At 35.4% G+C, this 22,322-nt stretch overlaps 3 protein-coding genes and 1 long non-coding RNA gene across 12 annotated transcripts in view; 3 read left to right on the top strand and 1 right to left on the bottom strand.

Annotated features, from left to right (window-relative positions):
• LOC119067861 (ATPase family AAA domain-containing protein 1-A) overlaps positions 1-6,982 on the top strand; it is a 28,307-nt gene extending 21,325 nt beyond the window's left edge. For both annotated transcript variants that reach the window (XM_037171113.1, XM_037171112.1), the window contains one exon: positions 6,726-6,982. In XM_037171113.1, the coding sequence (XP_037027008.1) occupies positions 6,726-6,816 (91 nt within the window). In that variant the 3' untranslated portion in view covers positions 6,817-6,982. The remainder of the gene's footprint in view (positions 1-6,725) is intronic.
• A 1,456-nt stretch (positions 6,983-8,438) lies between these two features.
• On the top strand, positions 8,439-10,337 carry LOC119067862 (phosphopantothenate--cysteine ligase). The gene is made up of 8 exons (XM_037171114.1): positions 8,439-8,707; positions 8,780-8,827; positions 8,957-9,029; positions 9,099-9,260; positions 9,330-9,544; positions 9,669-9,854; positions 9,926-10,063; positions 10,145-10,337. Exons 1-8 carry the CDS (start codon positions 8,627-8,629, stop codon positions 10,187-10,189), a joined length of 948 nt encoding a protein of 315 aa, XP_037027009.1. The 5' UTR covers positions 8,439-8,626; the 3' UTR covers positions 10,190-10,337.
• A 6,053-nt stretch (positions 10,338-16,390) lies between these two features.
• LOC119067863 lies at positions 16,391-20,304 on the bottom strand. Its single transcript, XR_005086057.1, has 3 exons — positions 20,293-20,304; positions 18,173-18,177; positions 16,391-16,617 (listed from the first exon to the last, which is right to left on the bottom strand). It is a non-coding gene; the product is annotated as an uncharacterized LOC119067863 (long non-coding RNA).
• LOC119067860 (tyrosine-protein kinase Fer) overlaps positions 19,653-22,322 on the top strand; it is a 38,593-nt gene continuing 35,923 nt past the window's right edge. Inside the window, exon 1 of one of the 8 annotated variants that reach the window (XM_037171103.1) lies at positions 19,653-19,779. The gene's annotated coding sequence lies outside the window, so the exon portion shown is untranslated. The other 7 variants (XM_037171102.1, XM_037171107.1, XM_037171108.1 and 4 more) reach the window with 7 other exon arrangements.

Raw genomic sequence — 22,322 nt, forward strand, 5'->3', positions numbered from 1 at the left:
AAGAGAGAATTTAACCTTTGTAGGTGCCAACCAAAATTGTCTTTCAGAAGGCTAAATATGGGCACATATCATGTTATTTAAAAAATTCAGCTCGAATAAAGGCAGCGGCCCTGGCTATGGAGTTTAAAAATTTTACAATTGACGATTTTCACTCATACATACGAATGTTTGTATTTATGCTGAGTGAACAACTGAACACGCATGGGCGCGTGGTAATGGTAATAAAAACCGGTCTTAAAGACGTAAAACAATATTTCTTATGATAAGGCTAAATCAGCTGAAAAACACCTGAAACGAAATACGTCACTAGTATTTTTCAAAGTCGCTGCCTGCCCTTTTCGAATATTTGTCGGACATGTTCCGCTTTTTCATACCAAGAATATTTTTATTTTTTTTTAAAATATAGTTTTTGCTTGGGAGGTCATTAAACCGGCGGGAAAAAAAGCCGCTAAAAGCAACCGCCAAAACTTTTTTTGCTAAACTTTTTCATTTATTTTTTTTTAAAAGCTGATTTTAAGTATCAAACGTGCATTGGGATTATGATTTTTCAGTCCGCCTTTAGTGTTAAGATCGATAACGTACTTGGAATATACATGAAGACTCGCGATAGAAAGCTTTAAGAATTCATAGTGGGGTTCACACTAATTCCTGGCAGCATTGAACGTCACAATAAAGAATCTTGAGGCGTTTATCAGGTCGAGTAACTGGGTTGACTTAAGTCTTTTTTTGTAACTGAACCAGGACTTTGTTAAACTTTGAAAGCACTGATTGTTCTGGGAGGATGATACCTAATCCTGAATATTCGAGAAGGGTCGTCGAGCTCTTTTTTGGACAAAATCTGTTGCATAAAAAACAAGAAGATATATTTTCGTTTTATTCCCCGGAAAAAGTGGCGGTATCCACGTTCGCAGCCAATGGAAATTTACAGGTTTAAGGGTCGAGAAGAGTAAGTGCAATAAAATTCGTATATCCTAATTAAGGTTAGTTAGACTCTGTCGAAGGATTCGATAGGAATCCCGCTTGTACTTACAGACTGGGAAATGTTGGCATAGGAACCCTTTCGGGATGAGAAAAATCGTAAATTAAATTCCACGACACACGATTAAAATTAATAAAAAAGCGAGTTGTGCAGAAAATCTAGGAATATTTCGCCTGGGATTTATTTTTTTGGATTCACACTTCTACAGCATGCTTTTAGATTAACAGATCAGCTTAAAGCCCGGATTTCCTTTCGTCACACTGTTTGTTAAACCTTTTATTCAGAAACGGCAAGCGTATTGGGCCATCAATCATAAATTTATTTTTGAGGCCAGCTCAATATTGTAGTTAGCATATTTTACGCATGTCCCAGCAGGTCGTTAATAATAGTGTTTCAATATGTCGGTCAGTGGTAGGCGACCCCGGAGGTATTTAAAACATATTACCTTTGTGCCTAGATCGATTTGGAGACCGGATATGCATTATGAAAAGGTTATCCAGAAAAGTAGTCAAAGATATTGAAAACCAAGAACATAAAACCGATCGCACACACCCTCAATTTAGTTTACCTAGTCGATTTTGTATATTCCGAAAATTTTACTTTATTCTGTTTTTTTTTTTTTAAACCTAACCAAAAAACGCATCGTCAATAAATTTGATCTATGATAAAAAATTTTAGCATCTTGGCCACCGATAAGTTAAGCAGTGTTCTTTCCAATTGTTCCATTAATTTATTTTTTTTTTGTCCTTTTTTGTTTTTTGAAAAAATGGCTAGGCACACCCCCTTTAAATTTTGTTTTTTTATGCTAGAAAATACAAACAAGTTATCTCCGGTACTAAAGCAAAATGGGATTTCGGAAAACAAACATTTTAAATGATATACGACTATTTCTAAAAAAAGTATAACAACGATCTATGGCAATCGTAAAATAATTTTGGAATTCAAATTGACACAATCTCGAAATAAAAAGATCTAATTTTGTTTGTTGTTCGGCGTGGCTGCATAATTTTTTACAAACCCAAATTAACATCACAATTTCATACAGTTTTCGACAAATACTTTCAAAAAAAAAAACTAAGAGGTTTTTCCCCTCTTTTTTTTTTTAAAACAATTTTTTTTTTTGTTTTCGTCTACAAAAACACTAAATTTTTATATGTTCTTTGGCGCATTTGTTTTTTTCAAGCCATTTTTTTCTATGAAATTTGTAACACCAGTTTCTTTTAAAGCACCAACAGTAAAAAATAACCATTAATAGGGAATGTTCATTTTTATCTGTCTTCTAGTGTTTCATAAGAAAATTAGAAAAGGGTTGTAATTAGGAGTTTTTCATATGACAAGGTTTGACCCAAGACAGAAGTTATATAATTTAAAAATTTTGAATTTGTCCCTGTCTCAACAGGATCTTACAGATTAAAAAGATTTATTCCAATTTTGACACCCCAAACCTGGATTTTGTACGATGGTGTGAAGGTCCTTAAATAGCATAGGCGGCCTGCCCCCCTCCCTTCGTGCCCTTTGTAGGACTAAAAAGCGAAGGGTTGAACTCACTTTCTAGATTAAATGGATTAAATGAAAGTGAGTCACCCCTCGACATAAAAGCAAAAGGTTCGTAAAAAAAATATTTTTTTTCTTTTTTATCCGGTGAAAGGGAGTTGAACATAACATATGGGCAGTCCCCGAAACTGGAGGATTTAAGAGTCGGGCTTGTTTGAAAATATAAGTTCAATGTCGCCTATATTGAAAGAACCACCGATAAGTGAAATTCAGAGGCTTGACATGCACATGAGGAGCAGCAGAAAACCGGATGATGTCCATACTTAACCATTTTTTTTGGTTGCCCGATATAATGACCCGAACGAATTCTAAGTTTTTTTCTAAATAGAACGTAACATGCGGATTATTTGGAATTTATATTGTGACATCAAAAATGAATGCCTCGAGAACGAAAAATTGTGTTCCCTCCCGAGTGGTCAATGATTTAATTTTGAAAACACAGGTGCCGTCACGAACGGAATAAAACACCGTTTAAAGGGACGAATAGATTCGTGACCGCGAAAGGACCTACCTCTTTTCTTCGCACCTCCTACTAGTTTACAAGCTTGTCTTTGTGAAAATTCATCGTTATTTTCAGAAAGAATGATTTAACACACTGGGGGAGTTGGAACAGCGAAGTCTCGTGGGTGACACTATCAGGCGCGCGGCGGGAGCTCAAGAAAACAACATTCACCACAGAAAATTTTAAAAATTGCGGGGGCAGATTGGCCTTTTTTAACAATGGACCAAATTCTTTGTAAGGTTTCTCCCTTAACCATGGATTGGGACAAATCGGTAGTAATACAAAGTGAAGGCGACGCCTGCCAGCTAAAAATTTATTTGGAAGATTTCAGTTGCATTTTCCGTACCTCGCCCAGGAAGAAACACTTGATATAGACCTGTCAACCGAAACTACGTTCCTTTTTGAATCAGATAATTTGAATAGGGCAAACCACAGCGAAAATAGAATCCCTTCGCATGAATAAAGCAGTGATGTAGACCGCTTAACACTAGGCAAGCCTGCAAGCACGAAAAAAAACATTCCTAATTCTAAATAAACGGTAAAATGTTAATCTGAGGCAAAATCGAATTTTGGGAATCTCAGTAATCAAGGGAGCTAGAATGCTGCTTTTTAATCGGTGAAAAAGACCTCAACGTCGTCGTTCTTTCATTCATGAAATAAATATTTACGGAGGAAACCTTCGCACCGACCAAATATCCACACCCATCATCATCCATCCGCCAAAAACCCGATAAATTAAATCATTTCCGGTCCAAACCCTGATTTAAAACTCTACAAAAAATGCCGGGGCTTATCGTAAACACGACATTGTACTTGACATGGGTGAATCACGGAGGGAGGCCGCTGTCGATGGGGGTCATTGATGTTCAGTCAGTCGAACATGAAACTCGTCAATGTTTGCCGAACGCTTTTTTTTTGGTTTTTGCATAAGAAATATCATCGCATAAAGATCGGATCGGTGAAATTACATTGAGACTAAAGGTCTAACTTTAGCCCCCAACAACAGTCAGCAACGCATCGGCCTCTTCTATTTCCAAATCCCACTTAAAGCTTTGCTTCTCTGGTCCAACAACCGACTTCATACAGTGTTTGTATGGCTGTTGACGAATATCACTCGATTCTTTCTCGTTAGTAGTAGTTCGAGCTACACCGCATCAGCATGAACAATGTTACAACGCACAAATGTAATTCGAAGCGAAAAAAAACGAAATGACCACACACAGCACCACCATACCTTGTTTGTGACTTGTTGCGAAAGCTGTCCGCTTGATTTGGTGATTAGCAGGATTTTCCGTCGGTTTCTAGTTTAAATGATACTACAAATGCGTTTCGGGCAGCCCACAGGACTGGACCACATGGAGCCTAAAAGTCTTTGGACAATTCAGCGTAGATCGTAAAGTGCTTCCTCCTCACCTGACTCGCATTTTATGGACACGGGCCCTGGAAGAGAAAACAGATTAAGAATGCAACAACAGGAAATGTTCGGTAGATAGAAAATAGTTGCTAATAAGCTCAGCATTTGGAACTCGTCCGAGAACGACCTCAATTACAACGAACAAACTGACTACGAACCAATTTATCAAAGGTATCGTAGAAGTCAGAAACAGGCAGCAGCTAAATTATAAAACAGCTCGTTTTTCAAATGCAGCCAACATTCACAGCGCAGCCGGCAGTAACCCACATGTAATATCAACGACACTAGTGAAATTTATGTATAAAATTTTGCTTTGCGCCTGCTTTGTGCACTCTTATATCTGGCCAGTATCGGCGCTAATACAATCAGACGCGACCGAGATCCGGTTTGACTCACCGAAGATCAAAAAAATTCATTGGATAAAATGCTCGGCCAATTGTGAGACCAAGATGTCACGCCAAACGAAATACCTGCAACTTCGTTGAACTTGACAAACGTCCTACGATCGCGTGCAACTCCACGCAAATCGAAAAATTGCTGTCGCTTAAGTGTCTCGTAAATGGTCTATATGATTTTTCGTCCGTGGCCATAAAGAATGGACAGCATAGAGAATGTGCTATGAAGTATTCAACGAGATGCTGATATCCTCAAATCGGACAATGATTATTTCGTTTGGAGAATGTTTTTAAAAAAAATTGCAAAAATCCATTTAAGTCTGACCCGTCTTGTTCCAGCACTAAATTATCCCCAAACCGTACAAGTGTTATGCTCCAGAGGAATTCGTACCGACCGACTAATAGAGAAGTGCAATTGTCGTTTTGTAAAGCATAAATCACTGTTGGCGTGAATATGTAATATACGTTTAAGCATGTTTGCTAGGGTGGCTGGAAAGAGGGAAAATCGTTTTGTTCCACCACAAACACTTACGTTATCAAAACCACAATGTTGTTTTTCCATTTTGTTGGATCGTTCACTACAAACTGGAAAATTTAAATTGTCAAAATTATGGCACCACATTGGCATTCCCGTTTAAAGATCAAAAAAAGACATCAAACAGACCTCCTTAAAGAAGTTTTACGTTATCCTCAGAAATGTGAGGAGTGGTTAATGAGTTGCATACAAAAATTCTTTCCAATGTGACTCCTGTGGATTGATTCGTGACGCGTTACTAGTCCGCTTGTTATGTTAAGTATACGTTTCCGTCCGAATACTGATATGAGATCCTTTCAATTGTGTATTGAAATTAAAAAATAAATGAGGTCAGAAAACAAATTTCAAAATAAAATCGAATCAAAAAAACAAGATGATTTTGAAGTCTATATAAAAACATACAGGGTTGCAATGGTGCTGGTGTCGCATGCGAATCATTCGTGTTGTATCATTTTGCATTGTTATCATGGTGTAATCAGAGTAAATACTCGTATGATGAAGTGAAGAAATATTTTGACAATTGGCGTACTTGGTCAAAATATTTCTAAAGATATAAATATAACTGGTCGGTCGGAGTGTCTCTCCCGCTCCCGCCACGGTGAAAGACGTTTTGAAAGAGAATAAATAACTTGTGGACAAGTACCCACCAAGGGCAGTTTAATAAATGATGATAGACGGTTATTGATCAGTAGGAGAAAACCGAAGACCTAGTTATTGTATAACTTCCATTGGTACTGTCAAAGTATTGTACTTCTCTTTCACGTGGTAGCGTTTGGAGAGGCGAGAGAACGGAAGACCCAGTTTATTAATACTTGCCTTGTGGTATTGGTCAAAATATTCTTTTCTCCTTCTCCATCATAACACCTCTAAATCGGTTGTCTCGCTCCGATCATAACGACTCTATTACAATGTTACTTTCTTACGAAGCAATAGCTTAAGGCAATACACTTTCCTAGCAAACAAACTTCGTTTTGACGCTGGTCAAAATTCCACCTTAATTCATTGTTTGTAGAATCATACACTGTTCACTAAAATAGTGTTCCATCACGTGTCAAACACTCGGAATGATAATAAAGTTATTATTTAAAAAAAAAAAAAATAAATTTCTAATTTACATGTAAAATGTAGACGCTAGTTGCATCTTTAACCACATGAAAAATGGCTATTCAATTTAACATAAGTAGATTCAATCTTTCTAGATTAGAATAGATTGGTATTAAGCAAGATATGTGATCGAAAATCTTGTTTTCCTCCCCCCACATAACCGATCATATCAGACTTTTCGAAACAATATCTGTCATAATGTCATTTATATATGGAAAAGTAAGTCTGAATTTCACAGCCATCCGAACCGGTCCACATCGGATGCGTCCGATGCGATCGACATTCCTCCGCTCATTTGCATGGACGATCTCCTCAGTTCGTTTAGCAAAATGAAGGAGTCAAGAATGTATTCCGGTTTGTTAGCGTCGGATAATTCGGTGGATTAGTTAGTGAATTGATTACTATTCTCGTAGCAATGATGCTTGAAGTGAACATAAAATAGACACGAAAAACGCTTTATTGGAATAAATGAGATAATGTATGTAGCTGATACAAAAAATTGATTTGTTTATTTGCTGTTCGTTAAACGTAGCGTTTGATAATGGATGTGGGATGAACTATCCGCTCGAAATTCACACCTTCCCTAATTCATTCTTTGGTATTCACCTATGGCTGCTTTCTCCTTATCGTGAGAATAAAGGCTTGCATTATCGTCAGATGAAATAAAATTCATGCTTTTGGAGTTCGAGGAATTGCCACACTTCGTGGACTAAATTGTATGAGACCCTAATTTCATGAGGTTGGGGCACTAACAATAGGGTTCATGTTTGAGCTAAGGCTCATCGAACGACATGTTACTTATCCAGATCAAACGATATTTAGTAAACTTATCGTAGTGAAAAAATTTCTGCAAATTTTTATACCAAACTTATTTTTTCATTCGTTTCATTCGACGTCACAAGTTTATACACCAATTTACCGATACAAGATTCAATTTTAGCAATACAAGAACGACTGCTGGAAAATAACAATTGGAAAAAAGGATAATTCCCAAAAATGCAAATATCAGACGTAGTAGAACTACTCACTGAATGTCTCTCATGGCTGTGAACATCAGACTTACCTGTTTCCAATATAAATGACATTACTGACAGATATTGTTTTCGAAAAGTCTGATATGATCGGTTATGTGGGCGGGAGGAAAACAAGGATTTTTCGATCACCATATCTTGCTTAATACCAATTATTCTAATCTATAAAGATTGATCTACTTTATGTTAATTGAATAGCCATTTTTCATGTGAGTTAAAATGCAACGATAGCGTCTACATTTTACATGTAAAATTAGAAATTATTTTTTTTTTTTTTTAAATAATAACTTTATTATCATTCCGAGTGTTTGACACGTGTGGAACACTATTTTAGTGAACAGTGTATGATTCTACAAACAAATGAATAAGGTGGAATTTTGACAGCGTCAAAACGAAGTTTGTTTGCTAGAAAGTGTATTGCCTAAGCTATTGCTTCGTAAGAAAGTAACATTGTAATAGAGTGTTATGATCGGAGCGAGACAACCGAATAGAGGTGTATGATGAAAGAGAAAGAGATATTTTGACAAGTACCACAAGGCAAGTTATAATAAACTGGTCTTCGGTTCTCTCGCTCTCAACGTACCACGTTGAAAGAGAAGTAAATACTTTGACAAGTACCCCAAGGCAAGTTATAATAACTAGTCTTCGGTTTTCTCACTCTGATCATAACAGTCTATATCATTTAATTAAAACTTGCCTTGGGGTACTTGTCAAAGTATTTACTTCTCTTTCAACGTCTTACGATGCGAGCGAGAGAACCGACGACCAGTTTATTATATCTAGAAATATTTTGACAAGTACCCCAATTGTCAAAATATTTCTTTCACTTTCATCATACGAGTATACTCTGATACACCATGGATAACAATGCAAAATGACTACACCACGAATGATTCGCCATGCGACACCAGCACATTGTCAACCCTGTATGTTTTTATATAGACTTCAAATCATCTGTTTTTTTGATGCGATTTTATTTTGTAAAATTGTTTTCTCGCTCATTTATTTTTTAATTTATCAATACACAATTGAAAGGATCTCATATCAGTATTCGGACGGAAACGTATATTAACAATAACAAGCGAGACTATACGGTCACGAATCAATCCAACATGAGTTCACATTGGGAAGAATTTTTTGCAACTCATCTACCACCTTCCGATTTCGAGGATAACCGAAAACTTCTTAAGGAGGTTTGTTTATGTCTTTTTGATTTTAAACGGAATGCCAATGTGGGTGCATAATTTTGACAATTAATTTTCCAGTTTTGTGAACGTCACAACAAAATGAAAAACAACATTGTGTTGATAACGGTAAGTTTGTGGTGGAAAAAACGATTTCCTTTCAAGGCCACCTAGCAACATGCTTTAAACTATATTACACTATTGACATTGCAACAGTTGATTATGCTTTACTATAACGACAATGCACTTTCTATTTAGTCGGGCGGTACGACAATTCCTCTGGAGCATAACACTGTACGGTTTGTGGATAATTTTAGTGCTGGAACAAGAGGTCAGACTAAATGATTTTTGCAATTTTTTTTAAAAACATTCTCAAACGAAATATCATTGTCCGATTTAGGATCAGCATCCGCTGAATACTTCCTAGAACATTCTTATGCTGTCATCTTTATGCACCGACAAAAATCATTAGAACCATTTACGAGACACTTCAATGGACAGCAATTTTTCGATATGCTGGAGTTGAGCGATCGAGACGTTGGTCCAAGTTCAACGATTGCAGGTATTCGTTCGTGACATCTTGGTCTACTGGCGAGATTTTATCCAATGAATTTTTTTGATCTTTGTGTAGTCAAACCGGATTCCGTTGATGTATTAGCGCCGATACTGGCCAGATATAAGAGTGCACAAGAGGCGAAGCAAATTTTATACATAAATTTCACTAGTGTCGTTGATTACATGTGGTTACTGCGGGCTGGCTGTGAATGTTTGGCTGCATTTGAAAAACGAGCTGTTTTATATTTAGCTGCTGCTGTTTCTGACTTCTACATACCCTCTGATAAAATGGTTCGTAGTCAGTTTGTTCGTGTAATTGAGTGCGTTCTCGACGATTCAATGCTGAGCTTAGCACTATTTCTAGTTCTGCGAACATTTCCTGTTGTTGCATTTCTTAATCTGTTTTCTCTTCCAGCCTGTCCATAAAATGCAGTCAGGTGAGGGAGCACCTACGATCTCGCTGCAATTGGTTCCAAAGATTTTAGCTCCATTGGTCAGTCTGTGGGTGCCGAACGCATTTGTAGTATCATTTAAACTAGAAACCGACGAAAATCTGCTAATCACCAAATCAAGGGACAGCTTGAACAAGTACAAACACAAGGTATGTGGTGCTGTGTGTGGTCATTTCGTTTTTTTCGCTTCCGAATACATTTGTGCGTTGTACATTTCCAGTTAGTGATAGCCAACGTACTACAAACGAGAAAGAATCGAGTGATATTCGTAACACCAACAACATCTTATGAAGTCGTTTTGACCAGAGAGCAAGCTTTAAGTGGATTGGAAATAGAAGAGCCGATCGTTGCTGATGTGGTAAGTTACCCTTTAGTCAATGTAATTTTCACCGATCCGATTTTATCGATGATTTTCTTATGCAAAAACCAAAAAAAAAAGGTTCGCAAACATGACGAGTTCATTTCGACTGCTGAACATCAATGACCCCATCGACAGCGCTCCCCTCGTGATTCACCCATTCAAGTACAATGTCGTGTTACGATGCCGCATTTTTGTAGAGTTTTAAATCCAGGTTTGGGACGTAAATATTAATTGATCGGGTTTTTGGATGATGATGATGGTGGTGGTGGTGGAAGTTTCTCGAAAATATTTATTTCATAAGAGAACGACGACGTTAGATCTTTTTTCCACGATTAAAAGCACATTCTAGCTCTTGATTATAGATCCAAAAATTCATGCTCAGATTACATTTTACGTTTATAGGAATTAGGAAATGTTTCGCTGGCAGGCTTTGCTAGTGTTAGGTCTACATCACTCTTTATTCATGGGAAGGATTTTTTCTCGTGTCTTAAATTATTGATTCAAAAGACGTAGATTCGTTGACAGTCTATATCAAGTGTTCTTCCTGGCGAGGAAAATGCAACTGAAATCTTCCAAATAAATTAGCTGCAGGTCGCTTCACTTTTATTACTACCGATGTCAACTCCATGTTTAAAGAGAACTACAAGAATTGGTCATTGTAAGGCAATCTGCCAATTTATGTCGGGAATTTGTATTCCTGTAGTTCATAAACGACGACACGTGAAATTTTCTTGCACACAAGAAGAAACTCGCTGCTTCACACTCAGGTTAAATCATTCTTTTGAAATAACGTTGAATTTTCACAAGACAAGCTTGTAACTAGTAAGAGTGCGAAAAGAGTAGTCCTTCGGTCACGAATCTATTGTCCCTTTAAAGTGTATTCCCGTTGCGTGAGCTACTCTTTTCAAATTAATCATTGACCACTCGAGGACATCATTTTCGTTCTCGAGCATCATGATTTCACAATATAAATTCCAAATAGTCCGATGTCTTCTTTAAAAAAAAACTGTAGATCTGTTGGTATAATCGACAACAAAAAAAAAAATGTTAAGTATGGACATGCACGTTTCGTGCTATGTGATTCACAGCCGATTCATTCGGGTTTCAAAGGATTAACTATATTTCAAAACACGCCACTAAACCAGTGGTGCCAAGTTATGTTCAATCCCTTCACGATAAAAGAAAATATTTTTTACGACTTTTGCTTTTTAGTCGAGGGGTGACTCACTTTCATTTAATCCATTTAATCTAGAAGTGAGTCACCCCTCGTTTTTAGTCCTACAAGGGCACTAAGGAGGGCAGGCCTAGTGTATATAAGGACCTTCACACATCGTACAAAATCCAGGTTGGTGTCAAAATGAATAAATTTTTTTATTGAAGATCCTGTTGAAACGGACAAATCAAATTTTTAAATTTATAATTTGTCTGGTCAAACCTTGGTCATATGAAAACTCCTATTACAACCTTTCTAATTCTTATAAACACTAGAAGACATATAAAAATTGAACATTCCTATTAATCGTATTGTTAGTGTTGTTGGTTAAAGAAATGTGTTACAATTTTCAAAGAAAAAATGTGAAACAAATGCGCAAAGAACATTTAAAATTTAGTGTTTAGACTGAAAAAACAAAAAAAAATGTAAAAAGAGAAAAACTCTGATTTTTTTTTTGAATTATTGTCGAAAAATTGGAATTGATGTGATGGTGTAAAAATATTGCAGCAACGCAACAACAACAAAATAGATTTTATCGAGATTGTTAGTTTCATTGAATTCAAAATATTTTTATCGATTCAATAGATCCGTTGTATACTTTAGAAATTTGTTATATCATAAAATGTGTTTTCCGTATCCATTTTGTAGTACTCAGAGTACTTGTTTGTATTTTATGTTAAACAAAATTAGTGTGCCTACCAATTCAAAACAAAAAAGACAAAAAAAAAATAAATTATGAACAATGAAAGACCTGTAACTTTACACTGGCAGAGCTAAATTTCATTCATAATAATTTATTGACGATGCCGTTTGGTAGTTTAAAAAAAAAAACAGAAAGTAAATTTTCCGAATATAAAAATGAAGGTAAACTATGAGGGGTGTGCGATGGTTTATGTCTTGGATTTTCAATATTTTGACCTACTTTCTGTAACCTTTCATATGATATCCGTTCAAATCGATCTAGACAAAGGTAATTATGTTAAAACGAATGAAGTAAAAGATTTTGTAACAAATATGAGTGCAATAAATTTATAGATTAGATGGCAATACGCTTGCCGTTTCTGAAAGGTTAACAAGTGACGAAGAATACGGCTAGCTATCTTGTTATCTAAGCAGTATAAAGTGTGAATCCAAAAAATAAATCCAGCGAAATATTCCTAGATTTTCTGCACAACTCGTTTTTAATTAATTTTAAGCTGTGGTGGAATTTAATTTACGATTTTTACTCATCGAAAAGGTTCCTATGCCAAATTTCCAGTCTGTAAGTACAAGCGATTCTATCGAATCCCTTGACGAGCTAACTAACCTTTATAGGATATACGAATTTTATTGCATTTACTTCTCGACCCTTAACTGTAAATATTCATTGGCTGCGAACGTGGGATACGCCACTTTTCGGAAACGAAAATATGTCTTCTTGTTTTCATAGCAACAGATTTTGTCAAACAATAGAGCTCACGACTTCTCGATATTCGATAGGTATATCCTCAAGAACAATAAGTGCTTCAAAGTTACAAGTCCTTGTCAGTTACAAAGACTTAAGTCACAGTTACTCGACTGATAAACGCTCAAGATTTATGGTGACGTCAATGCTCAGGAATTATGACCACTATGAATCTACTTATCGCGATCTTCATGTTATTCCAAGTAGTTATCGATCTAACACTAAAGGCGGACTGAAATATGCATATCAATGCACCGTTTGTTACTTAAATCAGCTTTAAAAAAATTAAAATGAAAAAGTTTAGCAAAAAGTTTGGCGGTGCTTTAGCGCTTTCCGCCGGTTATACCTCCCAAGCAAACTATATTTAAAAAAAAATAAAAATATTTTGTATGAAAGTCGGAACATGTCCGACAAAATATTCGAAAGGGAGGCAGCGACTTTGAAATAAGTGACGTATTTCGTTTCAGGTGTTTTTCAGCTGATTAGCTTATATAAGCAAATATGGTTTTACGTCTTTAAACGGTTTTACCATTACCACGCGCATGCGTGTTCATTGTTCACCAGCATAAACAAACATTTGTTTGTATGAGTGAAAGTCGTCAATTGTAAATTTAAACTTCCATAGCCCAGGCCTGCCTATACTGAATTTTTTAAATAGACATGATATGTGCCATATTTACCCTTCGAAAGTACAATTTGGTTGGCACTACAAAGGTTACGTGGGCCATTGGAGAGGTGAAGTAAAGTGCCATTTAGTACAGATAGTTTTCATTAACTTTAAGTCGCAGCCTTCAACGTTCACGATACGCTGTTCAACACTCACAACAAAATAATAATCATGCATAAAGATTAGTGTCGGCAAACAACACATTGGGTTTGGGTGTGGATTTTGTTGAATCCGATCTATTGATCAACCCTAAACTAATTTCACTGGCTAACCATCACACACCCTGTTGACTTTCTTAGTGCATGATGGAATGTATAAAAGAAATTTATTTCCAATATTTATGATAATTGAAACCAGTACTAATGTATTCCTATCTAGTAAAATAAATTTATAAATTATATGAATGTATATGTCTCATTGTAATATGTAACATACAAACAAAGAATGTATTATGTAAAACAGAAACATATTTAAACAGAAACATTATCATTATTATATATTATTATGCTAAAACTTAACAAAATAATAAAAAAAAAGAAGAAAAAATTACGTATATTTATATACCTTGTAAAGGACCTATACACCAAGTTAACGTCATATTATATATTATGTAAAACATTTATAAAAAGAAAACTACAAAATTCGGGCCAAAACGTAGATATTTTCCAAAATGAAACAAAATATAAAAATTTGAATATTTTTTGAAAAATGAAATAAAGAAAAATATCATTAAAATACTAAACAAAAATTGTATAGACAGAGCTAATTAGCTACAAGTTATATAGCTTCCTATATATACTTTTAACCCGAACATTAGTTCCCAAAAATATTTCCATTTTTACCGTTAAAAAAATTGGATCTAACGAAAAGCTTTAAAACTCGAAATGAACTTATTGAATTTAACCATCTGGTTGCATTTTGAGTGTCCACAATTAACGGAACAACATGCTGTGACCAGATTTAATTTAAAAAAAAAAATGTTGCTGAATAGCTAGAGTAGCTCGCGCATTAATATTTTACCATTGATAGGCTCAGACCACTGGTATAAACAAAAATGATTCCTTGTTTTAGTAATATGCACGACCGTTAGTTAAATGTACTCTACTTTTGGATCATCAAAACAGAGTTTGGTATTTTCGATCTAAATTTCGTTTGCAATGACTGCGAATTCGTTAAATGTAATTGCCTGAATGCTCATTGAATTGCATAGTATTGTTACGGAACCAGACCCGGGAGCAGAATTTACCTTTTTTAGAAAAATTTGGTTCACGGATGTGGACCGAACCCACAATCTTCAACTTGCCGGGCTGATGCTCTAACCATTGAGCTAGCGTGAACATCTTCTTTTCAAACCTAGAACCGTTCTTTCAAATACTACGTCACAGCTCATATCGTGTGTTACACGAAAGCTGATCAATTGTCGAACTTTCTTCAATACACAGATACTAAACATGTAACGGTTGTGGGTTCGGTCCCACCCGTGGACCAAATTTTTTCTTTTCAAATTTAAAATCATTCCAATACGGTTTACGGTTTCTGTTAATTATTGCACCAGTTCTAGTTTAACTAAAAAAATGTAAGAAAAAGTACGTTTTCGGGAGGACATTATGGGTTGTTATCTAGAAACTTTTTCGCCTGAAAAGTTTTCCTTTTTGCAGAAAATCAATGGGCGGAAGCGGGCTGATCACCGTACATTGAGTTAAAGTAACTCTTTTGCATCTGAATACGACCTTAGTAGTAATTTCTCAGAGAGTCATTATTTGGACATCGCTCACCCTCGATGAATGAGAGGACAAAACTTTCATCGTCTCTTTCATATGAAAATTCCGGTATATAGCAACCGAAGGAGAGTGATGATATTGGCATCGAAGGGCGGATAAACTAGAGGATTCTGCCAGCCAACAAAAAAAATCCTCACAAAATTCTTTGAAAATTATTGAAAGCAAAAAATCCTCTTAGTCGAAAATCTTCGAAAAATGCATGGAAATTCAACAAAATCTTTAAAAATTTATGGATATCCAGAGGATTTGCCTTTCGAAAATCAACGAAATTTACAAATATCTGTCCCTCAATTGGCGCCTCGTTCAACAGATCGGACATGGACAGCAAATTTCATTAAAGGCACCACAATATTTGATTGTTATTTGATGCTTAAATCGTCTTAGCTGTGAGTTTACTTAGGATAAATTATTTTAAATGAAATGGGGCTCGATATTGTACTGATTACAACATGATCGTACTCAGAGTCTATCGCGTTTGACGTGACTAGTCAACCAAATGTTGAAATCAATGACAATCTGATTTTCTTTTTAATTTTTGACCCTGAGACTTGTAATGAAATTTGATTTTGTGTCATTTGTTCGGAAGCTGTGCTTTTCTTTTGTTATTTTTTGATTATGCCTGTAACGTTCAAACCCGCTGGTGTTTAAATAAAATGAATAAGTTAACATGTTTAATAACAGAAGTATTAGGTAATGTGTTCCCCATGTTTCTTATGAGAGTGAAAGTGCACATATGGAGGGTTTTCAAGCGCCATTGTAACGGAATTTCTCGAATGGTCCCCTGTTTGGAAGTATGCAAGAAGAGGAAATCGGTTGGTACTTAATACCACAGCCTTTATTCGTTGTATAATGATGTATATTGGCACCATTCTCATTAAATGGTAGAATTTTGATTGTCTCTCATCTGGCTCAGAGTATTAGCTGTTTTAGTCTTGTCTCACAATCATAAATAACAAAGAATTAAGAACAGAATTTAGATTTAACAATTACATTCAAATGTTTAAATACAATTAATCATTCAGTGTACTTTAAATGTTAAACAAAAAAATTTGTAAAGAGATTAAAATGTAAAAAAGAAAATTCCTTGAAACTCATTGACATGTAGAGCTGAAATTGATGTCCGAAAAATGAGATGGTATTTGCTCATTAACACAGATCAATGAAACTGATTAGAGTAAAATTTGAATTAGAAAAACACCAATTTCTAACAAAATGTGGATTTTTTTTCGCTGCTCTAACCATTCATTCGAAACTAAAGATTTTAATCGAAACCAAAATTCATATCATATCAACTGGTAAGACTCGCACATTTTTGCGCTGTTTATCTTTATACCAATGAATAATTTTAATCTATTGTCGAAATAGTTAATAAAACGTTGCAGAGTTAGTTGCTATTGGATAACCGCACATTTTTGTTAAAACAAAAAATTTCACTCATGAGTTTTTCTAAACCTTAAGTATATTATAAAGAATGTTTTCCTTCTATTCTCTCTCTCCCTCTCGTCTCTCTCAACTATTTTGCTGTTAGGCATACAGGTATGCTTTAGAAGCATTTATATTTTTAAAAACAAAATAATTTAAATAGAATTAGTTAGTATACATGGTACAATGGTACACAATCTATGTTAAATTTTGTGTTAGTTAAGTCGTTTATGGAAATTGGTTTTAAAAAAATCAAAAAAAAAATGAAAAGCCAATAAATGTTTTATGTAATTTTCGTTCGTTTTCATGTTGACTATGTATACTTAGCTGCTATAACCAAACCACCGTACAGTTTTCTCATGCGGTTTTCCAATACATCAATCTCATGCCATTAATTTTATATTAATAAATGGTAAATAACGTTCCGCGTCTTGAACATCGATTAATTCAATAATGGATATGGACAACCGCATTCACAACACACAGTCAGGTTTCCCGTTTAAATCTCCAAACTTAAGCGTATTCCTTAAGGTAATCTTTGGTGTCAACTATTCCGGTCTATAAATAAATGATTGTGTCGTGTCAGTCTAACGCGATGCAACAAATATCTATGCTATTAGAACAGTATCTCGATGCCGGAGTAAACGGTTCGAGACAAAGTCGAGAACCTCCTTTAATACATCTAGAACCAAGATACCGGTCTCAAGGTCTAGGATTATATCGAGCCACTGAACGTTCGCTTGCTCTACCGTAAAGTGGACTTTACAGTAGAGACGTACATAAACACATTACAAGACTTATTCATCGTTATAAAATCTTGAGAATTAGAAGACACTTGGAAGAAGGATGCGTGCATTGGTATTAAGAGTATAACCGGTAGACCACAGAACTTGAAGGCTCTTAAAAGACATAGTTGAAGTATTTTTGGGACCTTAAACTTTTATATCAAATTAAGTAAGAAAATGATCATTGGTCTTCCTTTCCATCCATTGCGTTTACCATACTTCTGTAAAGACATGTAAAAATCAATTACAAATGATTTGCTGCCGGCTATCATATTTAAAGCTTGTAATTTTGATTGAAAATGTACGAAAGTATCGTTTACAGGTTAGCTACAGGCAAGCAAACGGGGGCTCGTTAAATAATTGCATGAAATCACAATCAATCACTATCGATTAAGTTTCAATATATTCAGATCAGGAAGTGTATTTCAGATCCTAGACAGTTAAGTATGCTCTGTGATCGGATAGTTGTATTATACGATAACAGCAATGATAGGTAGTGGAATCTTTAGAATAAGTTTGAAGTCCAGGTCTTCGCTAGGAGGACGGCAAAGCACAATTATGTTCTATGTTAGGAATAATTAATTTAAAATTATTTATTTGCTTCTCTGTACTTTGAAATACTCTAGTGCTAACACACTATTGATGTATTAGCGCTTTTTACGATCAAAAGTCATTGCTTTCTATGTAAGGTTTGTATTTCTTGGCAAACGCCATTGTTTCCGCTACACGTTTTCGTTACAACTTTCGTCAACGTAGCCCCACTTAAGTTTTCGTTCAGTTGTAAATCGATTGACGTTAACTGCGTGGAAATCGCTAGTTCAATTCATTCAACATGCCGATCGTGTCTGACGTTTACAACGGTCATGTACATGATGTATAAAAGATTCGTTTCGCGCGAAGTGCCGGCCAACCTCGAATTGTACACTGACAAAAAAAAATCGCCAACATGTATGTATGTATGAAATGGCTGGCAGGCAGCTCCATTTCTGCCTTACTTCGGATATGTATATTACAACGTCTGACATGTATATCGTCACAGCTCTGCTACTAGCATGAACACCATGAACACTGAATGTGCTGTGATATCGTACATGTCCGACGTATAATCATACATACTACTCGTAACTATTCGTGTCACTCGTATGTTTATACGTCGAACATGTACAATATACATGTCAGACATTGAAATATATAAGTCAGACGTTGGAATGTACATATCCGAAGTAAGGCAGAAATGAAGCTGTCTGCCAGCCATTTCATACATACTGGACGTATGTTAACGAAACTTTTTTATCAGTGTAATTGTGATGCCTCATCTAGAGTTCAAAAAAGTACCAAATTTTATCGACAATAGGAGGATGTAGTTGAGAAACTAATGGTAAAATCTATTACAATTTAGCACTTTTCTTCATAAAAAGACTGCTGTCACTGAATTGTTTTTTCATGAACAAACTTCACTGCTGTGACATTTCATGGGAATGAACCAATGTGAAGTTGTTACACAAAAAAATAGTACAGTGAGATTGAACTATAAAACAAATGTGGCGCCTCTACAGGCCAGCCGACTAGGCGAATGGCCGTTACAAAAAGCTATCACTGTATTGATGTAAGGTTCGTATAAGGCTGTAGACTCGGGGAGGTCACTCCGACCGCAATTTAATTAGATAGTCGGGAACACTCCACCTTTGTTAAGATCTTTATTCGTCAGCATTTGAATATTAATTTGCTACAATTAGAAGTGATTAGGATTTTACGCATAAAAAATTTCACGACTTACCTGGGACGGTTTGTATGAACATCTGTCATACGTCATATGTGGTGGGTCACTCAAATATCTCATCCGCTTCATCCCCATGACCTTTCCAAGTGTAAAACCTTTATTTTGTCGGTTATAGCACCTAGGAGTTCTCCTTATAGTTATCTATCGGCAAGCGAGTGACGGTAAAATAAACTATAATCTATTGTCTTGTACAAATCTACTACTTCAATGGTTTTAAAATGTATTTTTCCAAGTAAAAAACACCTGCCGTGTCTAACATAGGTTAAATGTAACGCCACGAATTCTTTTTTCATATTTTCATCGTTTTCAACAACACATCATATAATAGTTGATAAGAACTTGGGTAAAGAATTCAAACAATATAAACATTGCAGACAAAAAACAATTTTTTGTATAACTTGCCCCTCAAACCATATGATTTCAAAAGAAAAACAGTCACATTCTACACACAATCTTATCATTGTTTAAATGAGTTTGTGTTCAAAAAAAGACACACTCACATACACACATCCAAACACATCATGCGGCTCATGCAGTCTTGTACGAAATTCATTCATTCATTGAGAAATTTCTTTTCGTTGTCGTCGGATGTGTTTTGAAAACGTTGTCTCAAAGAGTAGAGTACACTTCTTTTTATTATTTTTTATTTTATTTTTCCCTACATATTTAACATCGGGCATTAATCAGAAAGTTTTATTTTTATTTTTATTATTTTTATGCTGTTGTTCAGAAACTTCTTTATTGTTTAACGAGAAAAATTCTCTTCCAACCACGTTTGGTGCGGTGTGTGGATTAAGAAAAATTGTGTAGAAGGTATAACACACGGTGGTGAATGTCATTAATTTTAGCTAAAATTGCTTCTTTAAAACCAATAAAATTTTAATAAATTGAAAAAAATAAATAAAATTTAACAAAGTGAGTGAGAACGTAAAACAAATTATCAAAATAACTCGGAAATTTTTTGCCAACTCTAAAATGTTCTGTTAATAAATTTAAATATTTCGGTGATTGTAACAATATACCAACAACAACAAAAACAACAAAATAATAGTCTTATGTAAATTTCATTTTGTGGCATTAAACGACAAGAAATAAGAACAGAACATTGTCAACGGTACGGCTAAAAAATTTAACCCAATTTTTTCTTTCTTTTTGAAAAAAGAGCAACAAGTGCGTTAAACAAAAGTGTTAATCGGGGTTAATATCCTCATATATACAGCGTTTGTGTATACTCTGCTGAATGTGCAAAGAATATTAAATTGTACTTTCTGAGCAGACAATAATTCACATTGATATGAATGTGTGGATAGTTTCTGGTGTGTAGTTATATTCATAAGAAAAACGGTTTTATACATACCTTTTTGTCCAAGTTACTAAACATAAATTAAAGTCAACTTAATTGAATTAACGAAGATAAATGATAAATGAAAATTAATTATATCTCTGGGTGAATGCGACGAAAAAATTCTTCTTAAATGCTTTTCTACGTCTCTTCAATTTTGTGTTCTGGGTATTTTCAATTGATGATAATGGAACTGATAATCGGAAATTGACACACGTTTGTTTTCATCACGGTACATCAGGGCATATTTTCAAGGAATTGCTTTTCTTGATACTTTCTTATTGTAATTTTCCAATTTATTGTAATCAAGTAATAACTGACTGGTAGTCGTGCATCTGATATGATGCGAGCTTTTTATAGGATTCATATGACCCGATCATTCGTCTTAAGAATTTATATCTCTCGTAAACTGTTGACTCATAGCTCTCGGGAATTTATAACTCCGAAGATTTGTGTTACTTTCAACGGTTTATTACTCTCTGGGTGGTACACTGAAATACTCAGAGCCCTCGAGGAGTTGTAACTATCCAGGAATCATGAGTTAGTGGACGGAGAAATTCTCAACAAGTTGTAAATGTGAACGACATTTTTGTTATGGTAACGGTTTCGATGGCAGCCGTGTATGGACAGAGATCCCACGGTTTCCATAAAGTAACTATTTGTAAAAGTATTTTCTTCTTTGCTTATAATTCCAACACAACTAGCCCATTGGAGGCCAAGGAGTAGGAATTCCTTGCGTTTCCCACAACTATTCCGCTCACTTAATCTAATCTTATAATTCCAGCAATTATCTGCATTAGGATTCCTAATTTAGGAAGGTTCCACCCGCTCTCAGGGCTAAATTGAGCCTTTTAGTTTGGCAACTGAATATCATCAGAATTGTCGATGTTCTACGTTTAGGATTGATTTGATTTATCTTATATGAACATACAATAGACATTTAACAGAAAAAACACTTTCAATTGGAACAATTGTTGTGTCTTTTATGATGTATGTATGACGCGATCTCTATTTTTAGCCCCGTACGAAGTACTGGGGGCTTATAAGATTAATATGCCGTTTGTAACACGTCGAATTGGAAGCAGACAGTAAGGGCAAAGCATTTGGTTGTGTTCATAGATGACGAATCCGCAATAAAAAAAATGTCCGTCCGTCCGTCCGTCCGTCCGTCCGTGACCCCTCTAGCTAGAGTAAATCACAACCTTTTTTCAAAATTCTTTTTTTCCCCGATTGGTATCGACAAAAGTAAGGTCAAGTTCGAAAATGGGCATGGTAGGGTCGGCCCCTCCAGAGCTAGGGCCCTATAGGTGTTTTTCAGTCTTTCGGCGATATCTACCGAAATACGCACGCAATAGCTGCTTGTGATATATCAAATGAAAGGTATTGACGAGTAGAACAAAGTTGCTGAACATTGTTTTTGGGTAAGATGCAACGCGAGCTTGTTGGGAGGGCTCAAAGGTCGTTACTCGGCCCTAAGTGTTTTTTGCACATAAATCGAGTAAATCTCATCCGATTTTGCTAGATTTAGTTTTTTATGGAAGGTGACTGAATACCGAAAAGAACGTGTCGAAAAAAGTTTCAAATTTGGGCCCTTGGACTAAGGCCGCTACTCGGCCCTAAGTGTTTTTTGCACATAAATCGAGTAAATCTCATCCGATTTCGCTAGATTTAGTTTTTTATGGAAGGTAACTGAATACCGAAAAGAACGTGTCGAAAAAAGTTTCAAATTTGGGCCCTTGGACTAAGGCCGCTACTCGGCCCTAAGTGTTTTTTGCACATAAATCGAGTAAATCTCATCCGGTTTTGCTAGATTTAGTTTTTT

Source organism: Bradysia coprophila (genome assembly GCF_014529535.1).
Source record: "Bradysia coprophila strain Holo2 chromosome X unlocalized genomic scaffold, BU_Bcop_v1 contig_130, whole genome shotgun sequence".
Classification (NCBI taxonomy): Eukaryota; Metazoa; Arthropoda; class Insecta; order Diptera; family Sciaridae; genus Bradysia; species Bradysia coprophila.